The sequence below is a fragment of the Diorhabda carinulata genome, chromosome 3 (assembly GCF_026250575.1).
Source record: "Diorhabda carinulata isolate Delta chromosome 3, icDioCari1.1, whole genome shotgun sequence".
Taxonomy (NCBI): Eukaryota; Metazoa; Arthropoda; class Insecta; order Coleoptera; family Chrysomelidae; genus Diorhabda; species Diorhabda carinulata.
The window spans coordinates 8,873,765-8,901,599 of NC_079462.1; the positions used below are offsets into that span (position 1 = coordinate 8,873,765).

The 27,835-nt window shown below is 31.5% G+C and overlaps 3 protein-coding genes across 4 annotated transcripts in view; 2 read left to right on the top strand and 1 right to left on the bottom strand.

Moving 5' to 3' along the window:
• The window catches only part of LOC130891629 (protein Wnt-1-like), a 157,842-nt gene extending 149,883 nt beyond the window's left edge, over nt 1–7,959 (top strand). Inside the window, exon 6 of the mRNA XM_057796471.1 lies at nt 16–7,959. Within this exon, the coding sequence (XP_057652454.1) occupies nt 16–217 (202 nt within the window). The 3' untranslated portion in view covers nt 218–7,959. The remainder of the gene's footprint in view (nt 1–15) is intronic.
• A 4,017-nt stretch (nt 7,960–11,976) lies between these two features.
• LOC130891443 (uncharacterized) lies at nt 11,977–19,859 on the bottom strand. The gene is made up of 3 exons (XM_057796205.1): nt 19,432–19,859; nt 16,728–18,745; nt 11,977–14,608 (listed from the first exon to the last, which is right to left on the bottom strand). Exons 1-3 carry the CDS (start codon nt 19,690–19,692, stop codon nt 14,236–14,238), a joined length of 2,652 nt encoding a protein of 883 aa, XP_057652188.1. The 5' UTR covers nt 19,693–19,859; the 3' UTR covers nt 11,977–14,235.
• Nucleotides 19,860–20,808: 949 nt separating this feature from the next.
• The window catches only part of LOC130891415 (ecdysteroid-phosphate phosphatase), a 29,126-nt gene continuing 22,099 nt past the window's right edge, over nt 20,809–27,835 (top strand). The window contains exons 1-4 of one of the 2 annotated variants that reach the window (XM_057796159.1): nt 20,809–21,404; nt 21,507–21,747; nt 21,818–22,013; nt 26,953–27,048. In XM_057796159.1, coding sequence (XP_057652142.1) covers nt 21,295–21,404; nt 21,507–21,747; nt 21,818–22,013; nt 26,953–27,048 — 643 coding nt within the window. In that variant the 5' untranslated portion in view covers nt 20,809–21,294. The remainder of the gene's footprint in view (nt 21,405–21,506; nt 21,748–21,817; nt 22,014–26,952; nt 27,049–27,835) is intronic. The other variant, XM_057796160.1, reaches the window with a different exon arrangement.

The following is a 27,835-nucleotide window of genomic DNA, read 5'->3' on the forward strand; positions in this document are numbered from 1 at the left end:
CAAATTATTTTTTAGATTAAATATTTTGGGTACTCACGGAAGAATATGCAACAAAACAAGTCACGGCATGGACGGGTGTAGACTCCTTTGTTGTGGCAGAGGCTATCAAACTCGAGTAAGAGAAGTCGAAGAAAAATGCAATTGTAGATTTATCTGGTGCTGTAATGTAGTGTGTGATGTATGTAGATCGAAAAAAGAAGAACATGTTTGCAACTAGATTATAGTTAATAGCTGTATAAAGTATTCTGACTGAAAAATGTTTAAAATATGTAATCGAAAAGTATATCAATTGTTTGAACATTCATCTCACTGAAATAAAAGAATGAACTTACATATTATCATCAAAAGTAATATATAAGAAAGTTTTTTCCCAAAATATGTATATATAGTAGTTTCTGATGGCATATTTATAAATATTAAGATTATAAAATTCGAGAATCCAGGTAGTGATAATTTCAAATTTTATACGTATGGGTAAGGAAGAGCGGGGTCTGTTGAGCGGCAAAGTCTGGTGCTCCACCTATAGTATCTCACACACGGTGTATGATACCTACGAGCGGTGGTTTAAGACAAAACAGGGGGTTGTGAGGCCTACGCTAATGTTGCATTAGTCGCCTTCGTTTTGGGTCAAAGCACGTTATATCGGAAGTTTATTGGTAAAAGTATGAAAACATCGTGACATTTAAATTTGGTTTAAAAACATCGAATAATATACGGTCATCAAGGAAGTGCATTTTGACTAGTTGCTAGTTTCATAAATAAAGTATTTCCAATGGAATGTGGTAATCTAAAGAATCGATAAAACAAGTTGCAGATGAAATCCTTAACTGTTCAAGCATCCGCAAAACTTCTAAAGATAACAAAATAGATAGAACTACGCTATCAAGGTATGTTTATAAGTTGATCCTGAATCTCATGTGTTCAAGGAGTACACAAACACACGCCAAGTTTTTTCAATTGAACAAGAAAAAATATGAAAAGTCCATTTTATATTTTATGGTTTAAGTCCGTCAGATGTGCATGGACTTGGTTTGTTTTATGACAAGCTGGATACAGTTATGAGCAAGTATCAAGCTTCCAGAATATGAAACATCCACGAAACTGGTGTTCCAACAGTCTTGAAACCTAGTAAAATAGTAGCGGTTAAAAGAAAAGCATACTGTTAGTTCCGTTACGCCAGAAGGACGTAACACTAATGTAACAGTAATTGCGGCCGAATCTCAGTTCCCGTGATGCTGATATTTCCTTGGAAGAAGTTTGAACACTATTTTAATACAAATAGAACACTAGTTGCCAAGATTGTACTCATGATAAGCGCACTTCTGATTTCAGTGCATTTTATGTTTGCATGAACTGTGACAGTAACTAAACAATTTAAGTATATTTTTTTCGATACTAAGTTTAGTTATGTTTTTGTTACTATGAGGAATCTCAGATATTTTGTTATGTTTTTGTTTCTATATTTCATATGTTTTAATGTGATAAAAGTTTGTATAATAATCCAATGGTTCTTGTGATCCCGTAGGGTTGTTCAAAAGACCTCGCTTGTGGTTCCTTATAAAGTAAATTTATTATGGTACACCAGGAATTTGTTGAGTTTTTTTATTTCAACATATGGTCCAATAAATGAACGACTGATTTAAAATTAATTTTTTTTATTATTTCTTCGAAAACACCTTAACTGATATGAAGAAAATTCGAATCGAGTGACCCCGCTCTATCCTACTTCATAATATTCTTGCACCATTAAAATTCTGTTATTACTGCAGGACATTTCCTTAAAATTTTAGAATTCTATCACCCATTCGTTTCTTAAAAATTCTCTTTTCTGAAAATTTTGTTTACCTTCATTTTTCAAAATATTCTTCTTTTTGTTTATGTAATGTATGAAAATAATGTTAATAGCGGTTAAATGTTTCTGTACAGATATGTGCCAAAGTATATTGCCAATTATAATGTGGATATTTGTAGTGTGTATGTGTATTTTTCTTGCCTATGTATGATATATGTATCTTGCTTAGGTACTCAAAATGGCAATGTAAACTCCGCACTTTGATACTCTTAATATACATATTAGCACCTATAAAAATTTGATTTTACATGTACTACGTGAAGCAATAGCCCAATAGCGAGCTGAGGATACTGGCGACTAACAACAAACAGATCACCTATATTTACATGAATTAGGACAATGTTAAAAATAAAACTTAAAAGAAACTATTTATTTTGAAATAAAATATTGCATACAAAAATGTTACATCTTATATAATTATACCCAATTCTATTAAAATTCAGCAATTTAACTTCATAATACATCCCTTGTAGTTGATTTAGTATTGTTTATAGTCGGCAGCCATTTATTAAAACATTTTAAGTCCTTATGAGGATTTAGTAACAAATACATCACATTAATAGATTCTAAATGTTATACAAAACTTTTATTGGAAGTCATTTTGAAAAATTAACCTCAGCTAACCACATAATCAAAAGAACACAAAAGTACAAGCAAAACACAACAATAATGAGTCATCAAGAAAAACTGCACAATGTCTACCAATATTAAATTATCCAATTGTGTCTCAAGTTAGCCAACTTGATATATAATTAAGCTAGCAGATCCATCTAGGGCCCAGAACTTGAATTACAAAAATGATTCAACCTTGGTCCACCTATATGGAATGTCTATAAAATAGGTGGTTTGTGCTACTGACTCTATTATTATTATGCAGATGACAAAAATCAGTTGAACCAATGAACAAGGCCACGATAAAGCTGTTTTATGTCTCAATTATTATCAAAAAATATAAATCTTAGTTCTATACAAGATAGTGAAAAAATTATCAATTACAATGTAGTGCAAACATTGAAAACAAATTTGATATTGTGCTATTGTTGGTAAAATATGTGTAATTTTTTAAAAACTGAATTATTGTTCAAATCATTTTTGACGATTACTATTAACAATTTTAGTGTACATAAAAATACTTTTTCTCAAAACCATGTAAGTCTCTTTAAAATGTATAAAAATTATGTGGATATAGATTTAAGTTTGTAAATTGACGCTTATAAAATTAAGTACGTATGTATGTATTTATACTTGACATTAAATAGTTGTTATATGTCTATTTTCGTGCTGTACCTTTTATATTAAATACTGTAGCTAAATCAGAAAATTCATATTTATATTCTTTATGAAGTATATTCTGTGTTGCATAACACCCACAGTTAAAAACAGCGTCGAAACATTTTGAGAATTAAATAATAGGTTCGTTCCAACAACAACCAAAAATAGTGTAACATGGCTATCACTTATCAAATTCGGATAACAATTGTAACGAAAGACTCTTCTATAAAGAATATGGATATTGAGCAAAACCAGACTATTTAAACGTCTCACATTTTGTATTTCTGATGTAGGATTCCGATCTTTTTAACGTCGAAAAATTTCTTTCAACGTGTATTCTGTGTTGCATAACATCCCCAGTTAAAAAACAGCTTCGAATCATTTTGAGGATTAAATAATAGGTTCGTTCCAACAATCAAAAATTGTGTAGCATGGCTTAAAGTATACACCAATCAAAACTCTTCTACAAAGAATATGGATATTGAGCAAAACCAGACTATTTAAACGTCTCACTTTTTTGTTTTTCTGATCTTTTTAACGTCGAAAAATACCTTTGACTTGCAACAGTCGTTGCTGGCAACGTTGAATATATTTTGAGTAAATTGTGAAAAGTGGATAAAGTAATTTTGTCATACAAACTTACAGCACATCTCAGATTTGATGTTGATTGATGTACATGTACCATACCGAAATTTTACCTAACACAGCATCCTCACTGCAATCGACATCTGTAACATATTTGGCAAGAAGTTGTTTCTTTTGATCATCTTCAAGTAATATCAATTCCTCTTTTGTTGGTAATTGGTATTGAAAAGATTTTCAAATGCCTTTGTGTTTAATAAAACGAGATTCTAGATGTAGGATAAATCAATCTAAGAATGGTATAAATATAATAGCCATTCTGTGATAAAAACAAGAGTCTGTAGACCTGCCAGACGTGGAATACCTATGCAATTCAAGGCTATCAGCCTTTACCTGTACTTGCTCTTATATTAACTCGTGTTATGCAAGATATCTCAGTGTCCATAGTCTCTCTTCAACTGCAGAAGCGTATCCCATTGCATTTACCAAGTCCAAATGTTATGAATACAAAAATCAGCTCAAGATTGCACCGATACTTGTTCGATTCTGGTAACAGTACTAGCTATCAACCGAGTACTGAAGAGACCACCCCGAGAGTCGATTGAAGCACAAAACAGAATGGTTCGTATAATGGTAACTACCTAGTTGGAAAGAGCTAGAATACAAAATCTACGTAGATTTTGGGAAAGAAATATTTTTAAAAACCGAAAAGTACTAGGAGCATAAAATAATTTATCAATGAAAAATTTAGGAATCCTGCCATCGGAAATCGAAAGTATAGGACACTGGCTAAGTGTACTACTAATAAGACATAGTAGTAGATTGAATTTAAATTAGCCAAACTCTAGTTAAAAACCAAGGATCAAACTGGAATACCTTTGATATCAACAATACATAAAATTTTCGAGAAGATTTTTATTTTAAGTTATCACAATGTTTAGTTGTTCATTAAAGAATGATTTTCACATACCAGTAACTTCCTCTGGTACCCCAATATTATCACATCTTTACTAAACGGACTGTTAATTACCACAACAATATGTACTCCAAACTATACTGTCAACTGCACGTTTCGTTAAAGTTATCACTTTCAAATATTGAAATCGGTGTATTGGTAGTAAACAGTGTGTGTATAGAATGAATACTATCAACGGTTTCAGTTATTACAATTTTGTTCTCCAATAGTTTTACTCCAATAACGTTCATTCTTAATATCCACGTGAAAAAAGTTATGATTTTAAACACAAACTAAGATGGATAAATTAAAACTGTTTGTGCAGCTCAGAGTCAGAAAATTTATTTATAATGTTATTTTGTGTAAATTTTAATACAATCAAAGATCAATTAACCACAAATTCAAAGTGGATTTATACAGGTGGATAAAAAGAAAGTAGTCGATTTTATGGACACAAGTTTATACAGACCATATAAAAATAATCGTCGAAAAGATTATTAATTTTTAACTTTTGAATTGAATTGAAAACTGCGTATCTTACAACTACAATATATAACCTTTATATACAGATATCAATCGTCTAATTTCACATGTCACAAGCCTTCTACATCCACATGCATTAGATATGCATTAAGATAGTAAACAATTTTGAAAATTTTCAAATGGTAACTGGCGTCTCCTACAAGGAAAACTTTGGTTCTACTTGTGCACTTTGTTTTCCAGGTAGTTGTCGTCTTTTTCTAGTCGATATTTAGTTATTTTTAACGACATACGACGAAAAAATCACGTCTTGGAGGCGTAATATGTCACAGCCTAGCGACCTCATTTTCAACGTCCTATTAGCATCTTTAATAGACGTACTAATCACGTTAGTTTTGCCAGTACAAATAATTACCGCCGCCTAATGGTCAATTCTGTGGTACGTCGTTTCGTTAGACACCAGTAGCGATATTCCCAGCAGAATGGCTGCTCTGGGGCCGGCGAGTCTTGGAAAGGTTTCGTGTTGTCCTTGTTGGTGTCGGATGGTCAGGAAATCTGCGACGAAATTCCAAAAAGAAATGGAAACCATTACTCCGCATTTTCAAAGAGTAAACAGATTCATGGCTTGTCGATTCGTATTCTGCGTTTGTTTATTCCACAAATGTCATAACCGAATTGACAATTGCTGCTATTAGCGAAAGTTATAGGGTTTCCCAATAGGGTTATCACTTTTGCTCCACGCATTAATTGGCTTGCGCAAAAATTATAATTTTTGGTTGTATACATGAACTCTATTTACCTGTAAAAATCCCATTGTATGAAAGAAGCGGAAAATGTATGTAGATACACAGAGCTATTAATTCATCCAACAAACATTTGTCAAAGAAAACGTTCTAAAAGGTACATTTTCTCAAGTTTAATTAATATTCTCTGTCTATTTATTAATTGAACAAAAAAAGAGATCCTTTCAAAATATTTATTATAGTGCTAGAGTCGTGAGTAAATTTTACAAGAATAAAATATTCAAAATGGAAGAAACAATCTAATATCTCCAGTAAAGTATGATATGATTTTAGCGTGAAAAACACTAAAATTGGCATTTCCATAATAATAAGGATTTGCAGAAAAAATTGTTTATCAGAAAATAGGTAGCGGAAGGCGAAATAATTTTGAGTTAGAAAATAAGAAAATGCATCTTAGCAAGAATGTGTGTATTAATTTTCAGTGTGTCCTTTATTTTTACACTTCTGGCTATATTTTCCTTTTGCTTCCTGTACTATTAATAAAGATACTTTTGATAGTATTTTTATCCAATGTACCTCTAATTGAAATGTTTCATTAATAATATTTTCTAGAAATTATCGTCCTAACAGGGTCCTTGCTGTGGTCGGTAATTTTGGTGTTTAACATCTTTAAAAATTTATATATCACTTATTATTTATGAATTTAGGTTGAACCGTATTATATTATAACATAAATTATTATAAATCGCAAATATAAATTGTGGATAATTTGAAAAATAACACGTGACAGAAAACATGTTTCTATTGGTTACTGCGGTTGTGACGTAGAAAGTAAGTAAATACTGAAACGTGGTCACCGCGTGTCGCCTTTCAAACACCATTCTGTAGTTGTGAGTGGAGATAATTGGTTGATTAGTGCAATTTGTGTTTTTGAGAGGGTTTTAAAAACTATTCTAATTGAAATGATGGCCTAAATAGGATTTGTCGAAACAAGATCGGACAATCTACATGGTTAGATGCATTCATGGTTACTACGTTCTTTGTTAATAATCAATCATTTACTTCGGCTGAATTACATTGAGTGAAAGCAGATACGCAAATACTACTAATTGGACTTTCTTATAGTAACGTCATTATCATATGTGTTTGCTTGAACTGTATTAAAATGTAGTCATAAAGCAGTTTTTGTTACAATTTTTTTGCATTGTATTAGTTTCTACATCATATAATTTACCAAATATGTTTCAAGCTACAGTAAAAATACCAATAAGTTAACATTTTTTAAATACCAATAGAAAAAACTCACATTGAAATGTTCTTCACGAACATATACTGGGCACTGGGCTGCCAGTTTGACCCTCGTATAATCTCTTCTCATAGCTTGAAATCATCGTTTTTCCTCTCGAGTGACTTGCACGAAAACTTTATTTGGTGTTTTTATACTAGTGTTTGTACATACGATACGTCATCTTGTATTCTACAAAGTTGAATACTCACAGCCGTGCGAGTGTTTTTTTAAAAGAATCCCAACAACTCCGTTCAAACTGTATTTACTTCTAACCTCACTTAAGTCTGTTTACTTACTTTCTACGTCACACAACGTCACACTCAGTCATGTGACAACAAATGCGTTTTGGCGCGTCATTTAGGGATTTAAATTTATTTATTTTTTTCATGAACTAATATACCGTTAAAAAAAAATTAAAAAATAGTGTGTGATTAAGAACGATATACTAAACGTAGTTAAGGTATAAAAAATAGTATGCAAGGACCTTACTGTATCCTTTATCCCATGTAAATTTACAAAATGTAATGTTACGGCCTAGCTAAATTTTATTTTGGGGAATACTCGTACCAGTATGAACGTGAATTTGCTAATTGACAAACCAATGTATTGGTATTAATAATCATGTTGCAATTATTCTTGATCTAACATTTTTTATAATCATTCTTTGATGGTGTAGTGGTTAAATTAATATAGGAAATGATTTTTGTAAATATTAATATTACATACTTAATTTATTATAAAAATATACAAAATACACAGTATTAAAATATATTTCTTTGTGTCAAAATGTGTTTTATTAGAAGTCCTAAACTCTCCTGTGCATATTCACAAGAAAAAAATAAATGAGGCGAACTCATAGAAATGAGACAATTCTCTGTGAAGACTTTCGTTATTAATTATTGCGGAAAATAAAATTTAGTAACTCAAAGTAGAAAGAGTAAATATTATTTTATTTCAAGTACCTAGATACGTTATATATTCGTAAAAGAAGAATGGCTCATAAGTTGGAGAATAAACATTAATGAAAGCAAATCGCAACACATAACTTTTACAGAAAACAAAAATGTCCTTCAAGATGCATTAACAACTTAGAAGCTCCACAATCAACATGCATTAAATATTTCGGAATCCACCTAGATGCCAAATTAAGCTGAAGAGAACACATTAAAAAGTAACGCATACAAATAGACCTTACAATTAGAGAATTTTATTGGTTGCTAAAGTCTGTTTAATAAAGAAAAATAGTAAACCAAAACAATGATCAGTGCGTGAACATCCCGAGAGAAACGCGTCGCCGCATCGCTGAAAAAGCCGTTGGATCAATTGTATTACAGGGACGGCATGGTATTATCGTACTGCAGTGAGATTGTTTATATTTGTCTGCTGCGTAATTTTTTTAAATATGTCTGACACGGAGACATATGATGAAGTTATTGACATTAGCTATACTCCGTCCAAGAAAAGAGCTAATAAGCTTCATCCTAACGCTAGCGAAAAACAAATGATTGTGAATATTTATAAAAATGGAGTGCAAGAAAATTATGACAAGAATGTTGATGGCGTTATTTCCAAAACGGCAAAAATTTCGGGACTATCTTCTTCAAGTGTTCAAGGTTGAAACCAAAATGTGAAGTATAAACATTGTCATTCATTTGAAAGTTTTAAACTCTGATTACGTGCACTATGCGTGGATATGTTTCGATTCACTATTTTTTTCTTCGATACATAGATTATAACAAACAAAACAGTGAATTTTGTCATTGGTGATTTCCAATTCTATTAACATTCCATTATTTTTATTGGAACGTCTCCTGTATTTCTTCCATTAAATGTGTGACATTTCAAAATAATTTTAACTCTGTTAAATTCTTCATTTATACCGTGCGCTGTTAGACTCAATAACGATACATATGAACTTGATTCATTACAAATGTCTGTTAATGAAATTTTGCCATATTGTTTCAACAAATCATTTTTTTGCTAATTTTGCTTACAACTGTTCATAAATATATTCTGTTAAAAACTGTTTTCTCGTTAACTGATATTTCAGCACCACGAACGTCTAAATCTAATGCCTTTTACGAAATTGGAAGGGAAGATCTTGCAAACAAACCATTTCAGAAATGAATCTATCTATTTCCATTGATTGAGGATAAGAACTACACCATTTTTGATTCCTCATTAAAGTATCTTTGAGAGTAATTTGTTTTTTGGCTTCTTGGAGATGCGTTGAAGTCGAAGGCTGTACTACACTACACACACAGTTTCTAGTTTATTTAATTTTTTTTATTAAGAAGGATGCACCACACTTTAAATGACCTATCTATCCTAGCGTGCCCTCCTTTCGTGAATATATCTTATTACAAAATTTACATTTTGTCGTATTCGCGAACACCCCATTAAATAAATTCCATATAACTCTTGTTTTTGGTTTCATTATTAGAACTATAATAAAATGTAACACATTGAATAAAAACACAAAACGCTCATCAGAAACTCAATCGTACGAGAAACAATACGAACTTGACATAGGTAATAAACGGAAAGGGCGGTGACGAGTATAAACCTGTTCATACACAACGCGATGCGTATTTCGCCATCCGATTTAAAAGTATCGGAGATTTAATATCAATCGGAAGTTCAGACCTTTCGGAATTGGTGTCGTATCTACGTAACATCCCTAATCCAAAGTAACAGAATATTCATTCACCCATATTTTTTACTTTTCTATATCAAGCACTTTCAAAGAAATTATTTTTTCCAATGTTCACAGGAAGAAATTGTCATCAAGCCAGGTTGAGCAAATTATTTTTATCCGTTGTGCAAATTGAAGAGCTCACTCCATGTGAGCGTTTCTAGATGCAAAAACTTTTCTTTGAAATGCTTGTCAAACATACCTTTTTGAAATAATCTGTTTAACTAAGGAGATAGATGAGGATAAATAAATAGTTTTGCAGTATTCATCTACACAGTTATGAACCACCTTCTATTCAAAAGTAATCAACCACGACTACAAAAAAGTGAGTCTGGGCAGTTTTTACTACAATTTTTTTGCATTGTATTAGTTTCTACATCATATAATTTTCCAAATCTGTTTCAAGCTACAGTAAAATTAACAATAAGTTAACATTTTTTAAATACCAATAGATAAAACTTACATTGAAATGTTCTTCACGAACATATACTGGGCTGCCAGGTTTGACCCTCGCATAATCTCTTCTTATAGCTTGAAATTATTATTTTCGTCGTTTTTCCTCTCGAGAGACTTACGAAAACTTTATTAGGTGTTTTTATACTAGTGTTTGTACATACGATACGTCATCTTGTATTCTACAAAGTTGAATACTCACAGCCGTGCGAGTGTTTTTTTAAAAGAATCCCAACAACTCCGTTCAAACTGTATTTACTTCTAACCTCACTTAAGTCTGTTTACTTACTTTCTACGTCACATAACGTCACACTCAGTCATGTAACAACAAATGCGTTTTGGCGCGTAATTTAGGTATTTAAATTTATTTTTTTTATAAACTAATATACCTTTTAAAAAAAAATTAAAAATAGTGTGTGATTAAGAACGATATACTAAAAGTAGTTAAGGTATAAAAAAAAGTTGTGCTGATTCAGACCTAAAATCGCTTAGATGTCCGTAACATGAGCATAAGTGAAAGCACAGTAAGAATAGGTTTGAATGTAGTTAGGTTAATGTAACAAAAAAAGTTTGGGATCACCGATATTGTCCAAATGAGAGAAATCATGCTTTGTTGGGTGACGAGAGCTGATTTTGCAGTGATGGTGGGTTAGGGATAGCATGGAGTGGCATATATATGAAAGCTTCCATGAAGCTAATGATCATCACTAATGGATCAAACTGCACATTGTTCTGTGACAGAAATTTTAGAAACCATGTTATGCCTTTTGCCCCAATCATATGTGTAAATTTCATTTTCACACTCACACTGCACACATATTGAGAGACTACCTTACTGAAGTAGGCATCACTCAAATGAACTGGCCAACTTGAACGCCAGGTATGAATCCAATAGAATATGTCGGGGACTACCTGGGAAGCACGTTTCAATAAAGAAATCCAGCCTCTAATAATGTCGAAAGGCTTAAATTGGCGTTTGCTGAAGAATTGGAAAATTTACCAAAAGAACTTATTCACAACTTAATTCAAAGGATAAGAAATCGTGTACAAACAATAATTAGAGTTTATGGCGGCAATATTAAATCTATTGTTTGGTGTGTTTTTTTCTAAATATAATGGACTCAATTTTTAGGAAAAACAGTTCAATTTTTTTAATTTTGGTATAATTCTTCAATAATTATCATGTAAGTTGTTTAGCGCATTTGTTTTAGTTAGTGTAAGTGCAACTTGTGGAAATATTGAATGCAAAAATTCTTCTCTTTCAAGATATTATACTTTTATGTTTTTAATTTAATATAATTTGGAAGTGAAAGTTTTCTATTTGAATAAAATTCAGTGAACACATTGTCAACCTTGTAAAAGAATTTATTTTTTTATTTCCTAGAAGTATTTCCAGCTACAAATCATAAAACCAGGAATAATTTTTAATATAGAATAGATCATACAAGCCAGATATATCAAGTTAAGGGACAGCCATAATAAAATTATTCTAAGTAGTTAGTCCTCTCTGATCCTTGACATTGCAAAGACATACTTCTGCAACTCTTAATTTAAATAAAACACAATCTTCCAATTAGTAATGTCTTTGTAATTTGATATAATTTGGAAGTGAAAGTTTTCTATTAGAATAAGATTCAGTGAACACATTGTCAACCTTGTAAAAGAATTTATTTTGGCATTTCCAGCTGCAATTCATAAAACCAGGAATAAAGGAATATTTTTTAATATAGAATAGATCATACAATCCAGATATATTAAGTTAAGGGACAGTAAAATTATTCTAAGTAGATAGTCCTTTCTAATCCTTAACATTGTAAAGACATACTTCTGCAACTCCTAATTTAAATCTAACACACTCTTCCAATTAGTAATGTCTTTATTTATTGTTCATAAATACACCATTACAAAAAACAGAGTAAAATTGTGAGAAACTAGTGTTAAATTAAATAAAACATGTTTCTTGGTAAAAATATAGCCAAATAATAGTCACTCTTGAGACCTTGCACGAGTTTCCCTGGACTGAATTGGAATAAATATACTTTAGTGAATCTTAGTAGTCTAGTAATTCTAGTCTACTTTCACAGCAATCTTAAATAATAGTCTTTACTAGTGAATATAATAGTGAAAAATAGTGTTCTGAATAATGTTTATACTTAGGCAAAATTTCAAGCCTTTCAGGTTTTTGGGAATTTTGTAGTTTCCTGGATTTTTGTATATTTACCTGTTTATAACACAAAAAGTTGAATGCATTTAATACCTGTAATCCTTTTGGGCTTTTTCCCTTTTTAAAGGTACTTTTCAAAACCCCATACAGTGTTTCCTAAAATGAAATCCTTACTTGAATCTCTTTTCTAAGTTTCATGATCAGCTTTATATTTTTTTTTACTTTTGTGTTGTGTCTGCTTTCAAATTTTTCTCTGCATTAGTGATATCAGATATCAGAATAACTTAGTCCAGATCAGTGATCAGCAGTAGATCTATGTTATTTCTTTTACAACACCCCCGATAGTAACCAGGACCGATATCAACTTATAGATATATTGAGCGATTTGATTGCTTTGTATTTTGAATGTAAACTGCACATACAACTCCTGTTCTTAGATCCATCAGTATATATTATTGTCAGCAAATTCTACTAGTCTCTCCTGGTGTTTTGTACTTTGATTTTCTGTATTATAGCTTTACATAATTTGCTGGGATAACCATATTTCTACTCCTTATAGCCATATTGATTTGATGTTAGTTTTGTAGTTTTCCAACATGTGCTCCTTTCACATAATACTGAAGTACAATATGGTTTCTGTTCAATTGCCTTATTGATAACAAGAATTATTCTGTGTATTTCTTAAATACTTTAGTGGCCTTCTCGGAATCTAAAATGATGGGGGTAATCCCATTATAATACAGCTATTATATATTTCACAAATATACTTACTCACTATAGGTATTAATTTTTCAATAAGGAACTACCTTAAAATTTAATTGATACAACATAAGTTATTATTGAATCCTTATTTTTTAGTTATGGTTAGCTGATATCTGAATAATTGTCATTTAGAAATAATTCTATAAGGTTGGCAATTAAGTACTTTCGCTTACTCAAAATGTCTTGTGCTAGTTAAGAAGCTTGATATTTGGGTACCTCACGAATTGAAAGAAATTTATTTAACACAAAGAATCAACATTTGCGATATGCACCTTAAACAAAATGAAAATGACCATTTTTTCGAAAGAATACTTGTGATGAAAAATGGGTCCTGTACAATAACACAGTTCAAAAACGATAATGGAGTAAACACGATGAACAAGCACAAACCACACAAGAGCTAAAAAACAACAAAAAAAAACTCAAACTGACAGTTTAGTGGGATTACAAGTGTTGTTTTTTGGGCTGCTTCTAAGGAACCAAACGATCAATTCTGAAGTTTCTGTCGACAATTGATAAAACTGGATGAAGCAATCAAAGAAAAACAGCCAGAATTGTCAAATCAGAAAGGTATGCCTTGCATATCGTGGTAAACTATTAGAACTTGGCTAGGAGGTTATGCCACATCCCCCATACAGCTCAGATCTGACACCATCTGATTACCATTTATTTCGAAGTTTCTAAAATTTTCACAAATGACGATGACCTCTAATCGTACCTAGTACAGTTTTTTGCTGATAAGGACCAGACCAGACAAAAGGTCATTAAGCAAAATGGAAAACATATAATTGATTAAAAATTATTTGTTAAATTAGTTATATTTTATACTACGAAACCGAAATTACTTCATCGCCAACCAATAATTGTATACATAAGTTTATTATAGTATATTTAGTACATCTTACATTAAAATATTTTTAAAAGGGAGAATATAACCTATTTAAAAGAATATATAAAACTTTATAAGCTCATAATTAATAAAATAATAATTAATCCTTTTTCCTCATCTTCATAAGCAGATCAAATCTTCGATTTGTTCTCACATTTTGTATAACAGTTCGACGAGCTTCTAACGAATTTCTGCTTGGTTTCGTTTTATTTGCTGCCGCTTTCAATTGATCTTGTCTTATAACTTTATTGTCTTTGCCTGTTGTTTCTATTTTAAAACCTAATTTTGACAAAGGTTTCTTGTCTATAATTTTTGGAATATTTGATTTTGCTGTTTTCTTTATAACGGGTTTTACAATCTTCTTAGGATTGGATTTTGATGGTGTAATTTTAGTACTTGTTTTAACCACTACAATACTGGATGTACAAGGTTCTGGTAAGTTCTCAAGGGGGTGTGATTTTTTGGGAGTATACCTAGAAAAATAACCATATTTAGTATGTGTTCACCTCTAATCTGAAATATAAAAAATTTTACATAATTTGATAGGTAGTTTTCAAAGCACTGTCCTTCCATGTTATCAACCAAAGAATACTTGATGAAATAGACAAGAATAATAGACGATCTTTGTTTTGGTTCCTCTTTATACAGGAGACAAAGAAAATGGAGAAGCCAATACACTTGCCACAACAATAACATTTTGTATTGGTCCTGAACCTTTCTATGGTGTAGAAAAATGTCCTAATGAGAAAGAATTTCAAAAGAAAAAAAATGGAAGAGAAACACTCTGGTTCCTTCTAGGGCTGGATCACTCCAAATAATATTTTTGGAACTTTACAGCACTAGTTTATTTAATATTGCCGTGTTAGAAAACACCTAGTGAGATTACCCCTATAAAATTGGCTGTCAAAAAAAGGAACTACAAATTTTTCATAACAAGGGGACTATTTAGAACTATTTAGATGCTATTTAGGTACGCAAATCAAGTATTAAGTTCGTTTATAATTTTTGAAGAAATCTAGAAAAAGGTCAGCCATATTTTTATCAATCCCTATTTAAATAAAAATAATTTGTTTCGCGTAAGAAATAAAGGGGTATTCTGACCGAGAAATTTTAAAAAAATCGATTTTTTTGCATATTTTCAAAGCTTAGACCCTTAAGAAAATGTCCTAAAAGGGATTTTCAAAAATTCGTATTATTTTCGGAGGTACAGTGACGTAGCGTCTATGTCGGCCGAGTGGAACGAGTTATTCTACTGAAATTGTCAAACTTTAAATGCTTATTTCTCTACGTTTTTTGAAGTGGTTGACATATCTCAAGTTCTACTCGACCAATTCCTTTGAAATTTGGTGTAAATCTTTTTTATATATCGCGTCTGCGATTGGATTCTAAAATTTTTCAATTTGGAGTATTTTTAAAACATTCTAAAAGGTTAAAAAATGGAAAAAAAAATTTCATGTCGACACCATTTTGTAATTTTTCTTTTGGCTAAGGGCAATGCGATAGCAACAGAAATTCTGATTTTTTTTAAATTCTTAGAAAGTTAAAAAATACATAAAAAAATGGATACCCAGTAAAAATGTTTCTCATTTTTTACGTTAGTTTCAAAAACGCCTAAAATTTAGGCTTCTAGACTAAAAGAATATTTCATATTCAACACTTAAGCATCAAAAGCTCCTTGAATGACTTTCATTTCAATGACCTCACTAGAAATAGTGGATCTTGATAAGATGGGTGCTTGTACCAATATCAAATCGATTTTAAATAAGATTCACCACTTCTAGTAAGATTCAAGAAATTTTTGATGATTAAATGTTGAATATAAAATTCTTAGCAGGAATATCTTGCACTTAAATCCTATTTGGATGGATTATTGCTGAGACATTAGATATGAGTGTGCTCGGTGAAATATCAAAAGTTGGGATACCAACCTAACCTAACCTAACCTAACCTAACCAAATTATGAATTAAGGAACAAAATAAAAACAGAATCAATTTTAAGTACGATATTGGAACAAGCATTTTTTATGGTTAAATTTTAAGTTTGGGATACTTTTGGAGAAATATCTTCCATTAGTAGTCTTCCTAGTTCAAACGATTTCTTGCAAGCAGTAGCCTTGTTTTTCCATATGGTGAGGTTAATCAAACCCTTTAAGCCATATTATTATTCAATTACTTATTTCTTGTTGATAAAGCATCATGAAGTCTTAAAGAAGCAAATAAACAGTAAAATAACTTTATCTTTGCACTTGAAAATTCTTCTTATTGATCCAGAAATCGACGATTGTATCACATGGAATCTTTATGTCACTACATTCTTATTAGGAGTATTCTCCAAGAATTATGGTTTATTTCAAAGTTAGATTACAGAGCAAGGCGTCTCACTTGGATTGTTTGTACTGTAGCAAAAAATTAATGATAAGTCCTTATCAATACAATATCATTTTAAGTTAAAATTTTGAGCGGCAATGAAGCAAGTTGCAGAAACCTAAAGTTATCTGATTGAAAGTTTTATTCAACTAACAAATTATGTGTTATTTTTGTTGAGGAGTGTATTCAAAAAAGTAACATGTGTTGTAAATTTAATCTACTTACCTCAACAATTTTCGGCTTTTAGGGGACTTTAATTTTGAATTAGGAGACTTGATCTTCAAATTTGATGTTGGAATTTTCATATTCAAATCAGGACCTGGTTTCTTTCCCGACAATAATTGCTGCGCCCTAGCAGCTTTTCGCTGGCTCATTTCTCTTACATTCTCCAATTTATCATAAGCTCTTTGGTGAATAAGTGCAAAATTTGGAAGTTTTGTTCTCTTCACTAAAACTTTATTTTCTTGTTTAGATGGTTTACTTTGGCCTAATTTTTTCAAAGACTTATCTTTTTCCAAAGGACTAAAAGTTGTATTCAAATGTTCAGAAATTACAGTTTCAGATTTTACTGTATTCAATGAATGCTCTACATTCTGTTGAATTTTTATTGGACTGACTGTTTTTGAGGAAATATATCCCTTAGATGTACTATCAATTTTCTCAATTGGACTTATAAAACTATCTGTGGTATAGTTATGTTGTTCATGGGTATTTTGAACTTTATTGAAATCTTCGTTTCTCCATGGAGATGAAATATTGTGTAACATACCATCACTATCCATAATTGACACTCCTAGGGATCTGTTCCAATGTTTTCTCCTAGTTACATTTGTTTCTGCATCAGATTTACTAACTTCAGAACTACCCTTAGTTTTGTCGCTAACGTCACATGTGCTTAAAATGTAAGAAGAACTACCAGTTTGAGGGGATGGCGTCACGAGGTTTAGTATGGATTTTTTTGATGAAAAAATTATATTGCTTCCTTCTGAAAGTGTTGATGCTGTAGGTGATAAGACGACACTCTTGTTTTTCAAAGTTTCCAATTCTATTGTAGGTGATGTTAACTGGAAAGTTTCATTCAGTGACTTATCACTGCTAGACAGATCAATAGTCGATCTACAAATATATGGAGATTTCTTAAAACTTGTTTTTGGTTTTTTCTTGTTGTCATTGGCAGGAGTGAAGAAAGAAACAGATTTTTTACCAGACATTTCAATGTAATTGGTTGTTGGTTTTCTCAAATTTGAATATTTTTGTAACATTTCTGGTGGACCTTCATCTTGAAGAAATTCTATTTCGTTGAAAGAGACCGAGTTGTTTCTTGTAAGTCTAGAAACATGAGGGGATTTTGGAAATATTTTTGAATTTTTTTTTCCAAATGATTTTGATTGTGTAGAATCTACTGAAGCAAATGAAACAGATGATTTCTTAGTTGTATTCAGTGATTTTGATTGTTTGATTTGATTTGTCATTGGACTTCCTGTTTGTATATAATTATTTCTCCCTGGTGTCATAAAACTTATAGATTTTTTACTTGATTTGTTGAAAGATTCATTTAAAGACTTTGATCTTCTCATAGTAGGTTGAGTAGTAAATCTAACTGATCCCTTTTCATTGGTATTCATTTTATAAAGTGACTCATTTTCACTAAAGAATTCAGAAATGTTATTTTCTTGTAATTCAGACACAAGCATTTCTGTATTCGAATTTTTTTGGTTATCTTTACATATTTCATTTGGAAAACTATTCATAGTTTCATGTGATTCAATATTTTGTTCAAATACGTCATCGGACTCAGAACTAACAGGTTTTGGTGACAATGATTCTGATGTATGATTATTCAAGTTTTCATGGTCCTTTAAAACTGAATTTTTGGTCTTCCTTTTACACCTCATACCCCGAGATGTTGATTCTGATGATTCAGTAGACTGATCCTTAAAAGATTTAGGATCTTTGGAAATTGAATTTCTAGATTGTCTTGTTGCATTATCATCCAAATTTATAGATTTAGAATAACTAGTTACTGAGTTTAGACTTTTTTTTTCCTTTTTTAATACTGATTTTTTATTTATCTCGATTGTAGTCTCATTTTCAGATATAACATCTGAGGATGATTTTGTTTGTTTTTTATGCTTCTTCCTCTTTTTCTTTATTTTAAATTCAAATTCTGAATCTCTGTGATCTTCTTCTGCTGATGTTTCATTTTTCATAGAACATACTCTTGTGTCTCCACTTTCTATTTTCTGAAAAATAAAAATGTATATATATATATATATATATATATATATATATATATATATATATATATTTTATGATAATGAACAATTTTCTCTAATGCAGAAATTTTAGAAAGTGAAGAAAATTCCAGAAAACTTATTTGTCAAACAAATTATGGAAAATTATAATACGTTTTCTGAGAATTTCAAAATGGTTTAATTCGAAAGAAAAGAAAATAACACCATTGAGAACACATTATTCAATTATAAAATCAGTTTTAAAGATAGAGCATAATGTTAACACATCAAAATATCTTAGTGATATGCTCTTTATGTCTAACATATCAAAAATATTTTTACCAGTTGAAATTATGTGGTTTTTAGAAGAAGAACCTGATAATTTTCAATTGAACTGAAAATAGGAATGAAACAAACATTAACCTGCCCTCCAATTCAACTAACATCTGATCAAAATAAGTCCCCAAAATAAATTGTTCAAATTGTACAATAAACAATTTATACCTAAATAAAATTTGTATAATAAATGACAAGTATTATCTATCAAAATACCCGAAAAATTCTTTTTTGTGTTTCTCTAATTATGCCGACGGGTTTAGACTATGACTATTTTTGCAATATGGTAATGAACTATATTCTTTCTTAAGAACAATAAGTTACGTCATGAAATTATCCAAAATTGAATATTTACTTACATGTTCGATAAAATTTCTTAACGTCTTTTTGGATTTCTTCGTCGATTGTTTTTGTTCAACATTTGGTGAACAATTTTCTTTGACTGGATCAATATTTAAATTTATTTCAGCTGAGTATAAAAGTTTTTTCTTTTTTGTTACTTTATTTTTCCCACTTTCGCTTTTTGATGAAGAACTATCTAAACTGTTTTCAAGTAACTTATTTAGTTCTTCAGTGCATCTAATTCTTCTCGATTTCTTCTTTAAAAGTGGTTGTTCCATTATATAAATTCTACAACACCTTAAAATCACTACAAAATTACAGAAAAAGTATGACTCTTATAACATTGAAACGGAAATAACCGTTTTATTTTTTTAAATTCATAAATGGCAATTGACAGTGACAAACAGTAATGTCAAAAATTTTCAGTTCTACCATTGTATATTCTATATACAATGATTCTACTGACAAGTTATCACACAGAACATGCCTATGTTTTGTGGGTTATCAATTACAATTTATCCCAGGTTAGATAAGTCTTGACAGTAATCATGAGATTAGCCTTGTACATATCAGGATAACTTTTACCAGTTGTACCACAATATGTTAGTGAGATTTATTCTGAAAAAATAGAAAATATTGATTATTCTTAGAACATAGTCTAAGGGTGCTTTCCAATAAGCGTCGCAGCGCCTAAAATACTCTTCTTGGGCGTTCCATATAGCGACTACTACTGTTATTGTTGCGGCAAGGATGTCACTTATGACGTTATGTCATCACCCTTGTTAAGAGGTGAGACGAAGTGAGTATGAAAGAATTAGCAGAATTTTCATAACTAAAGCAACGCAGATTGCAACCATGAGAATTTATCTCCTTATTTAGTTTAGTATGGGATATATAAGTACTTCTGAAGCTTTCTTGTGACGCACCACCAAATATATATATATATATATATATATATATATATATATATATATATATATATATATATATATATATATATATATATATATATATATGTACATATTTTAGAATCGCCGCAGAAAATATTTTGTTTTACTTAATTTGTAAGTTATTGAATTTTTTAGTGATTAACATCACAAATTATAACATAAACTTTTGATGCTTTCGCTTTATTTTTTTTTGTTTTGTCGTTCGTTGTGCCAAATTTTACATGTGAAGTTTAAGCTACAGATATCTACTTTATCACGTTTTATAGATGGCGTTTATCGACAAACTACGCTTTAAATTTCACCAGTGGCTTTAGAGCAAATCTTAAAATTGTTCCACTTATTTTTTAAATTTTTTGTGCTTCTATCAAAAACGTTCACCAGAAGCATTAGCTAATTGTCAGAGAAATTGCAATTGCAAATTGTTCTTTGTACAGTTTTGTTTACTTCCTTAAGCAATTCAACTGAAATACCAATATTCGAAGAAAATTTTGTTATATTTGCGCGCTAGCCACAACTGAAAAATATCTGCTTAACTGTGACCTGTAAAATAAAGTTATTTACTTTATTCTAGAGTTTAAACCATAGTTTGAGCTAGGTTGTGAAAATGGCCCTTTATATTAATTTGTAGATAAAGACCACATCGATTGTAGTCGCTATTTGGAACGTCCTAAAGAGGCGCCTTGAACGCTTAATGTAATGCACCATAAGACTTCTTTTCTTGTCTAAAACTCAGAGTATACTTGTCATTTTTATTCCAGTACCGAGCAATCGAAAATTCATTAAGTTCAAATCATCCAATAAGAATTGCGTTGAATTATATTACGTCATATTTATTTGAAAGGTCAAGGGTTATTATTTGTAAACAATTAATGAAGGTTAATATTTTTGAGCAGCGATTTTTTCTTCAACAAAAGAACTAATTCTATAGAAATGGCAGCTGTATTACCACCAAGACGAAATCCCACTCCGACAAAAATATCTAAACAAAATTTAACTCCATTACAAACTTTATTGCAAATGGGGTTTCCAAAACATAGAGCGTAAGTTTCTTAAATCATTTTCTAATAACGTTTTTTTTTCAGTATTTTAGTATATTCATTTCAGTATCCACTCATATTGTCGCACTAAAACGTTTGTTATAGGGAAAAAGCATTGGCGGCTACAGGGCATAGAGGAGTGCAGTTGGCATCAGACTGGTTACTAGCACACGTAAATGATCCTTTACTTGATGATAACTCTCCTAGAGAATATATTTTGTATGCTTGCCCTACTGGTGATTTTTCACAACAGCTTCAAACATTTTGGGAAAAATCTCTTTCACTTTGTGGTTGGAATGGTGCTCATAATTTTACTCCTCACATAACTCTGGTTTCGTTTTTCAAGGTAATAAAACAATTAATTATTGCAAGACTAGGACAAAATTCTAGTTGGTATTAAAATATATTTTATGTAGGCACCTGATGAAGATGCGTTGACATTGTCTCAAGGATTGAAATCTGTGATGGAAAGACAAGGAGCAGTTTTGAATGAACCTCTAAAATTGGAGACCTATACATCTCCAAATTTTATGGGATTTTTTGTGACTGAGGAACATGCCGATTATTTAAAGCGGATAGCAATGCAATATGTTAAAGAAGTATCCAATGCAAGTAAGAGAATTTTCTAGTAACTATCCACCTTAAAGCAGCGTTTACAGTGTATATTAAACAGATTAGTTGCTTGTAACAGTTTGCAAGAGAGGTACTAATTCAATGAGAATAGTTAAAATAAGTAATTGTAGAAGTACTGAGGACAAGAAAGTGATTAGTCACCTCATATATTTACTTGTATACAGAGGCGTGTTTGATGGCAGGCTGGGCGCAGTATAATTTAATGTAACCCAAGTAAAAAGTACTCCGGTTTACATACCTACATTTTGCATGGCATCTAGAGCTTTTTTGTTTAACATTAAACATTAACAGGGTTGATTTTAACCCCAAACCCCACTTGAGGAAAGCAAAATCAGCTCAAACATTTTCAAATATAAATGTTTTAGAATACTTTTTTTTCTAAGTTACAATATGTAGGATTTATGCTGCCGTTGAAGGTGTGATAACATAGTGCTTAATTTTTTAAACAGAACAGGGTGTCATGTGATACCTCAATCAAAAGTAATTTTAATTTTTTATTCAATTTTCTTCAAGTTTATTATGAATTAGATAATTAACATTCTGAGAACCACATGGGGTTTGATGAACTTAAACAAAACAAAAATCTCTAAATCTTTTTTATTTTCACTTCAAAACCTAATGTAGCTCGAGAAATTACATTATCAAAGACATGTAAGTAATTTGGTAGTAGATCCAAAGGATATATTGTGTTCCCGCTGATTTATCAATCCCATTCTTTTCAGAAAGCTCAGGATGTGGTATGGTCCTGAATGCCAAAGATCTTAATCTTCTAGTTCACATGCTCCCAGGTGTAATACTCTGGAGTTCTGTAGTCCCCCCATTTCATAAGATTGTTGATATAGTTCTCTACATAGCAGAATCCGTATGTTGCATCCTCTGCTAAACCTAGCGTCTTCAGGTGTCCATTGAGAAGACTTACCTATTTTTTGTGTTTTTTCCAGAGAAGTTCACTATCTAGGAGTCCCAGATATATACCCCACATGAGTGGAAATACAACTCCTCCATGGTGATATAAATTGTGTCTTGTCCTCTTTCCATTTTTGCTGTTCTAGTGTTTGGAGATTACAAGATCCATCAGGAGGTTGTCCCATCTATTTGCATTTTAGACAGCCTCATGTGGAGTATTTCCAAAGGCGTTTTCTATATTCAAAAACTAAGTTTTCATTATTTGTCAAAACATTCTGTATTTCTTTTGACAATTGTACCAATGTGGACCCTGTAGATTTGCCTGCTTGATACGGTATATTGACGAGGATAGAGTGTACTTGTGTACATATTCCTAGCACTACTTACATAATCCAGGGCTAAACATACCCGACGATTTGGATTCAAAGAGTTTCATGATGATTACAGAACAGTTGAATAAAGTGAAACAATAATGGTTTTTATAATTTAAAACCAGAATATTTTTAACAATATTCATTAGTTTACGTTTTTTCTTTAGGACTTTTCAGAAGTTACAATGATCTATAAGAAATTTTGATTTATATCACTTTTTTGTGTTGTTAATTTATCCATGATAATTATTTAGTTGTGTAATAAGTTCTAAATGTTTTATATTGAGCAGTTATCAACGATTAACCCCCTAACACGAATTAATAGTAGACAGCCATTATCCACTACCGGGATAGATAGGATCATATCATATGGCTATGACCTGATTAACTCGATTATTTTTGAATAACAATGAACACAGATACACTGTAAGTCAAATGACAGATGATAGATTGTACTTTATATCTATTAAACGGTCATCTGAATCAAGAATTTAGCAAAAAAGCACTAGATAGATGCAAGATAAATTAAAGTCTGACATGTATTCTTTTAGGTTATTATCGTTTGTACTACTTTCCTTTATTGATACAAAAACTTGAAATTTCAAAATAAACTATTGCTTAGATGAAGTTGGAATTTCACTCTATCAAATGAACAAATTACCATTTTGAAGGATATATTACCAGTTGATAGAAGAGATTAAAAAGAACTGACCATAAATACTGTACTAGACTCCTGAAAATATTTTTTTGAACAAATGTAGTTATCAGCAGCTTTTTCCATTGTCTTGAGTAAACAATGTGAGGCTGATTAGTTTTAAGGACTTAGGATGTGTAGTGTCCTTTCCTATTTTTAGTATGAAGATTACTTTGGCCCTTATCCAGACCCATCACTTAGCTGCTCCTTCTAAGGCGGATCAAATGTGGCAGGATTTCTTCTTGCCTCTTTTAAAGCAGGGATTGCTATATTCCTTTCATACCTGATGGCTTCAACAGTTGAAAAGTGTTTATAGCTTTCAGTGAGTGTTCAACAAGAGTATCGCTATGTTCTTCTCACCTTCTGTAAAGCTGGCGTCTGGCTTTTCAGAGTTATTGTTGTATTAATTTTACTCTTCGCTGTTAATATCTTAGCTAAACTTCCTTTCTAATTAATTTGTTGAAGGTAGTGAGTTTCCCAGTCTAGTTGTGCCAGCTTCATATAGACTTTGCTCTATTAAATTCTGTCTCAGACTGGACAGATGGCAATTCCTCAAAGGAGCATCGCCACTTTTTCTATTTTCCGTATGGGGCAATCAAGTTTGACCCCACTTACTTCTTCGAGATCTTTCTTCAGATCCACTTGGTCTTTTGCCAATCTGATCTGAATGCGCATTATACCATTCTAATTTTGCAATCGGTTTTCTTCGTTTTCTATTGAGTCCTTTATCTTTGATTCTCACATAAAACACGAAAAGTTAATCAACGATGCTCAATAACCATTTCTTCTAGCTAATGTTGAAAACATTGACAGCCAATCAGAGCAAAGCATAGAATTTCAAATACACAAAATGAAGCAATGTATACAAATGAAATAAAATATAGTTGCCACAGCTGTACCAACTTGACGGTTAAAATAATTTTGCTAACCTTTTAAAGTAGGCAGGATTATGTCCTGGTTGTTCCTCCACTGCATGTATTTTAAAAACAAGAAAAAGTTACTTTACTGTGAAAAAATATTTTATTTTTCAACATAACCTCCCTTCAACTCTACATATTTGGTCCAGCAAATTAACCATTTCTGAAGGTGTTACAGTAAATGACGTCCATGTGTCATATGTCCATTTACAAATCATTCCATGGGACGGAGCACTTTGAGGATAATATTTACAACTTTTCTTCGGTTTCTGTAATTGTTTTTCTACGTAAAAAAAGTTCAAATTAACTAAAATTCTAACGTTGAAAATAGTTTTTCTTTATAAACTCAACAGCAAAAGAATCGGACACTTAGATTAGGTCTTAGAATTTTGTTAAATATATTAATCTTTCTAATTTATAGTAAGAATTGGTTAATTTATAGATTATTTAAACAAAATCTGCCAAAAGTGAATAGTTTTTATTGATTTTTTACAAAAAAATACCAAATAAAGAAAAAATGATGATATAACACTTTTTAAAATAAAATTATTCTTTATCTTTATTAGGTTTTCTAACAATTTATGTAATTCTAATAGCGGGTATTACTTCCTCTGCAACGGCGAAAGGCTTTAACACTGTCGGGCATCGGAGAAATTGAAATTCTGGACCTACTCCACCTGCATAACATCCTATTCTTCTCGAAGAGCAATATGAAACGGATTTGAGTCACTAGGAGGAGAATGACGACGTCTAACACGCCTCCCTAAATTATCCCAAAAATGCTCTATGGGATTCATATCGGAAGATCGTGTAGGCCAGTCCAGAAATGTGATTCCCACTTGCTCCAAGTATTCAATAACAATTCTGACGGTATGTGGACGAGCATTATCTTGCATTAAAATGAATTGCACACCAATAAATGGAGCAAATGGGATCACAGCCTCTAGGAGGAATCAGTTCAGTCCGGACGTGGAAATTGATTCTACCCCAAACCATAACTGATCTTCTTTCGAAATGCCGTGATTCACGAGTGGTACCTTGAGCAAATCGCTCCCCAGATCGTCTCCACATTCAGTCTCGATCGCGAATAAAACAGTTCCCCATTGCTCCAGAGTCCAATGAGAATACTGACCGGCAAATAATCGTCTTTCTCTTCGATGCATTCCCTGGAGTTGGGGCCCTGTCGCGGGTCTCCGCCGCACTGCGTCTGCACTTACACGTGTATTTTTAGCCACTTCAAGTTTTTCCCGAAAGTCAGGAGCCGTTAAATGACGGTCTCTCAATACCGATAAATCGATCGTCTACTGCCGTTGTTGCCCTTAACCGCACACTGCCGACCCTCCTATCGTAGCTACCAGTCTCTGGCCAAGGCATCAACTCGCGCTATGTCAGCATTCAAAAGAACCATTATTCTGGACCAAAATAAAAAAACCTGTCTATTAATCACAGAAAAAGCTTGGTTAATAAATTAAAGATGTTTAAATGTGCCAAAAACTACTTACAGTTTAGAATAGGTCCGATAGGTAAATCAATTTCAAGACTAATTAATCAAATCTGAGTTTTATCTAGTTGTTTACGAATCCTGAAGGGATTAGTTCAATGGACTTAGAGCCTACATTCTCTGTAATAACTAGAATATCCACAAAAACAAACACATTACTGAAAATTCGCTTTTAAAAAGAAAAATATGATCTGTGCGGTTTTTTTGCTGTTGAGTGTATGAGTATTTTAGTTTATTCTACCTTCTTTTCTTTCTACTTTATCTAACATTTTGACAGATGACATCAGAAGCATGGCAAAAACTAATTATATAATCACTATAACTCAAGCTTTGACAACTTCTAAAAAGTCACTCTTCTGTCAAACTAAACATTATATACTATTATATGCACTAAGTTGAAACGCTTAGATTTTTATCAAATACCTGGGTTTTATTAAAATCGCTGTAGTTGGACGAAGCGATCAAACATTTATTCAAAAAATATCAATTATTTTTACAGTTAGTAATTTTTAAAATTTTGATATTGTAGTTATTAGTGATACTTACGAACACTTCGATGCACTGACGGCTTGTTTTCCTTGGTGCACTACAACAACTGCAAGGTGCATACCCAGAGGAAGCCGATGTAAGCCAAATACGTACATAATACTTTATTCCAGTATTATATTTTTTTCTGTAAATTATTTTCGTAAGCTAATAACCTTGATACATATTTTTGAAGCATAAAATTATCATTTCCTTTGATAAATTTAAATAATTGAGTATAAAAGTACATGGGTTCTTAGCCTAACATAGAAAGAAAGATCATATATAAAAGAAACACATTACATGAGTCAAAATGTTCGTAAACCACCCCAGCTTTGTGAAAAAAAAAATAGTTGGACTGGGTCAGATCAGTGCTATATGAGCACTGTCTTAGTAATGCTGTCTTAAAGTCAATCGACTGGAATCCTGATTCCTCTCTATAGATTTGGATGTCGGATCATAGCTTCATCATTCGTTACAATTGATCGGATTACAGTTTCTTGTTCCTTGCGGCAAAGCTCTAAAAATTACTAACAACGTTCTACTTGACGCTGTTTTTGCACTGAGTTAAGAATTCGAGGCATCCATCTTGCACTAATCGTTGTCATAAACGCTTATGTAGGATGTAGATGACGATTTTTTCCAAAAAAGATCGATTTTTCAATCGATTCGAATCGTAACCTGATGAATCGATTCATAAAATCATTCGCGATGTTGCCGGAATCGTAATCTGATGAATCGATTAATTAATAAATCGAGGTCTAAAAGATTGATTTCTGAAAAAATCTTTTCAAATTCGTATTTACGATGTAAATATAAATCCATTTTATGAAAAACGAAAAAGAAACCATAATTTAAAAATATGTCTCTTATCAGTAAAATTCTTG

Bases quoted from the DNA above. Each gene is read 5' to 3' on its own strand.
- LOC130891443 (XM_057796205.1), bottom strand. From the start codon at position 19,692: ATGGAACAACCACTTTTAAAGAAGAAATCGAGAAGAATTAGATGCACT. The intron at 18,746-19,431 runs GTAAGTAAATAT...TTTATTTTTCAG, and splicing joins TAAGAAATTTTATCGAACAT to AAAATAGAAAGTGGAGACAC. The intron at 14,609-16,727 runs GTAAGTAGATTA...TTATTTTTCTAG, and splicing joins AAAAGCCGAAAATTGTTGAG to GTATACTCCCAAAAAATCAC.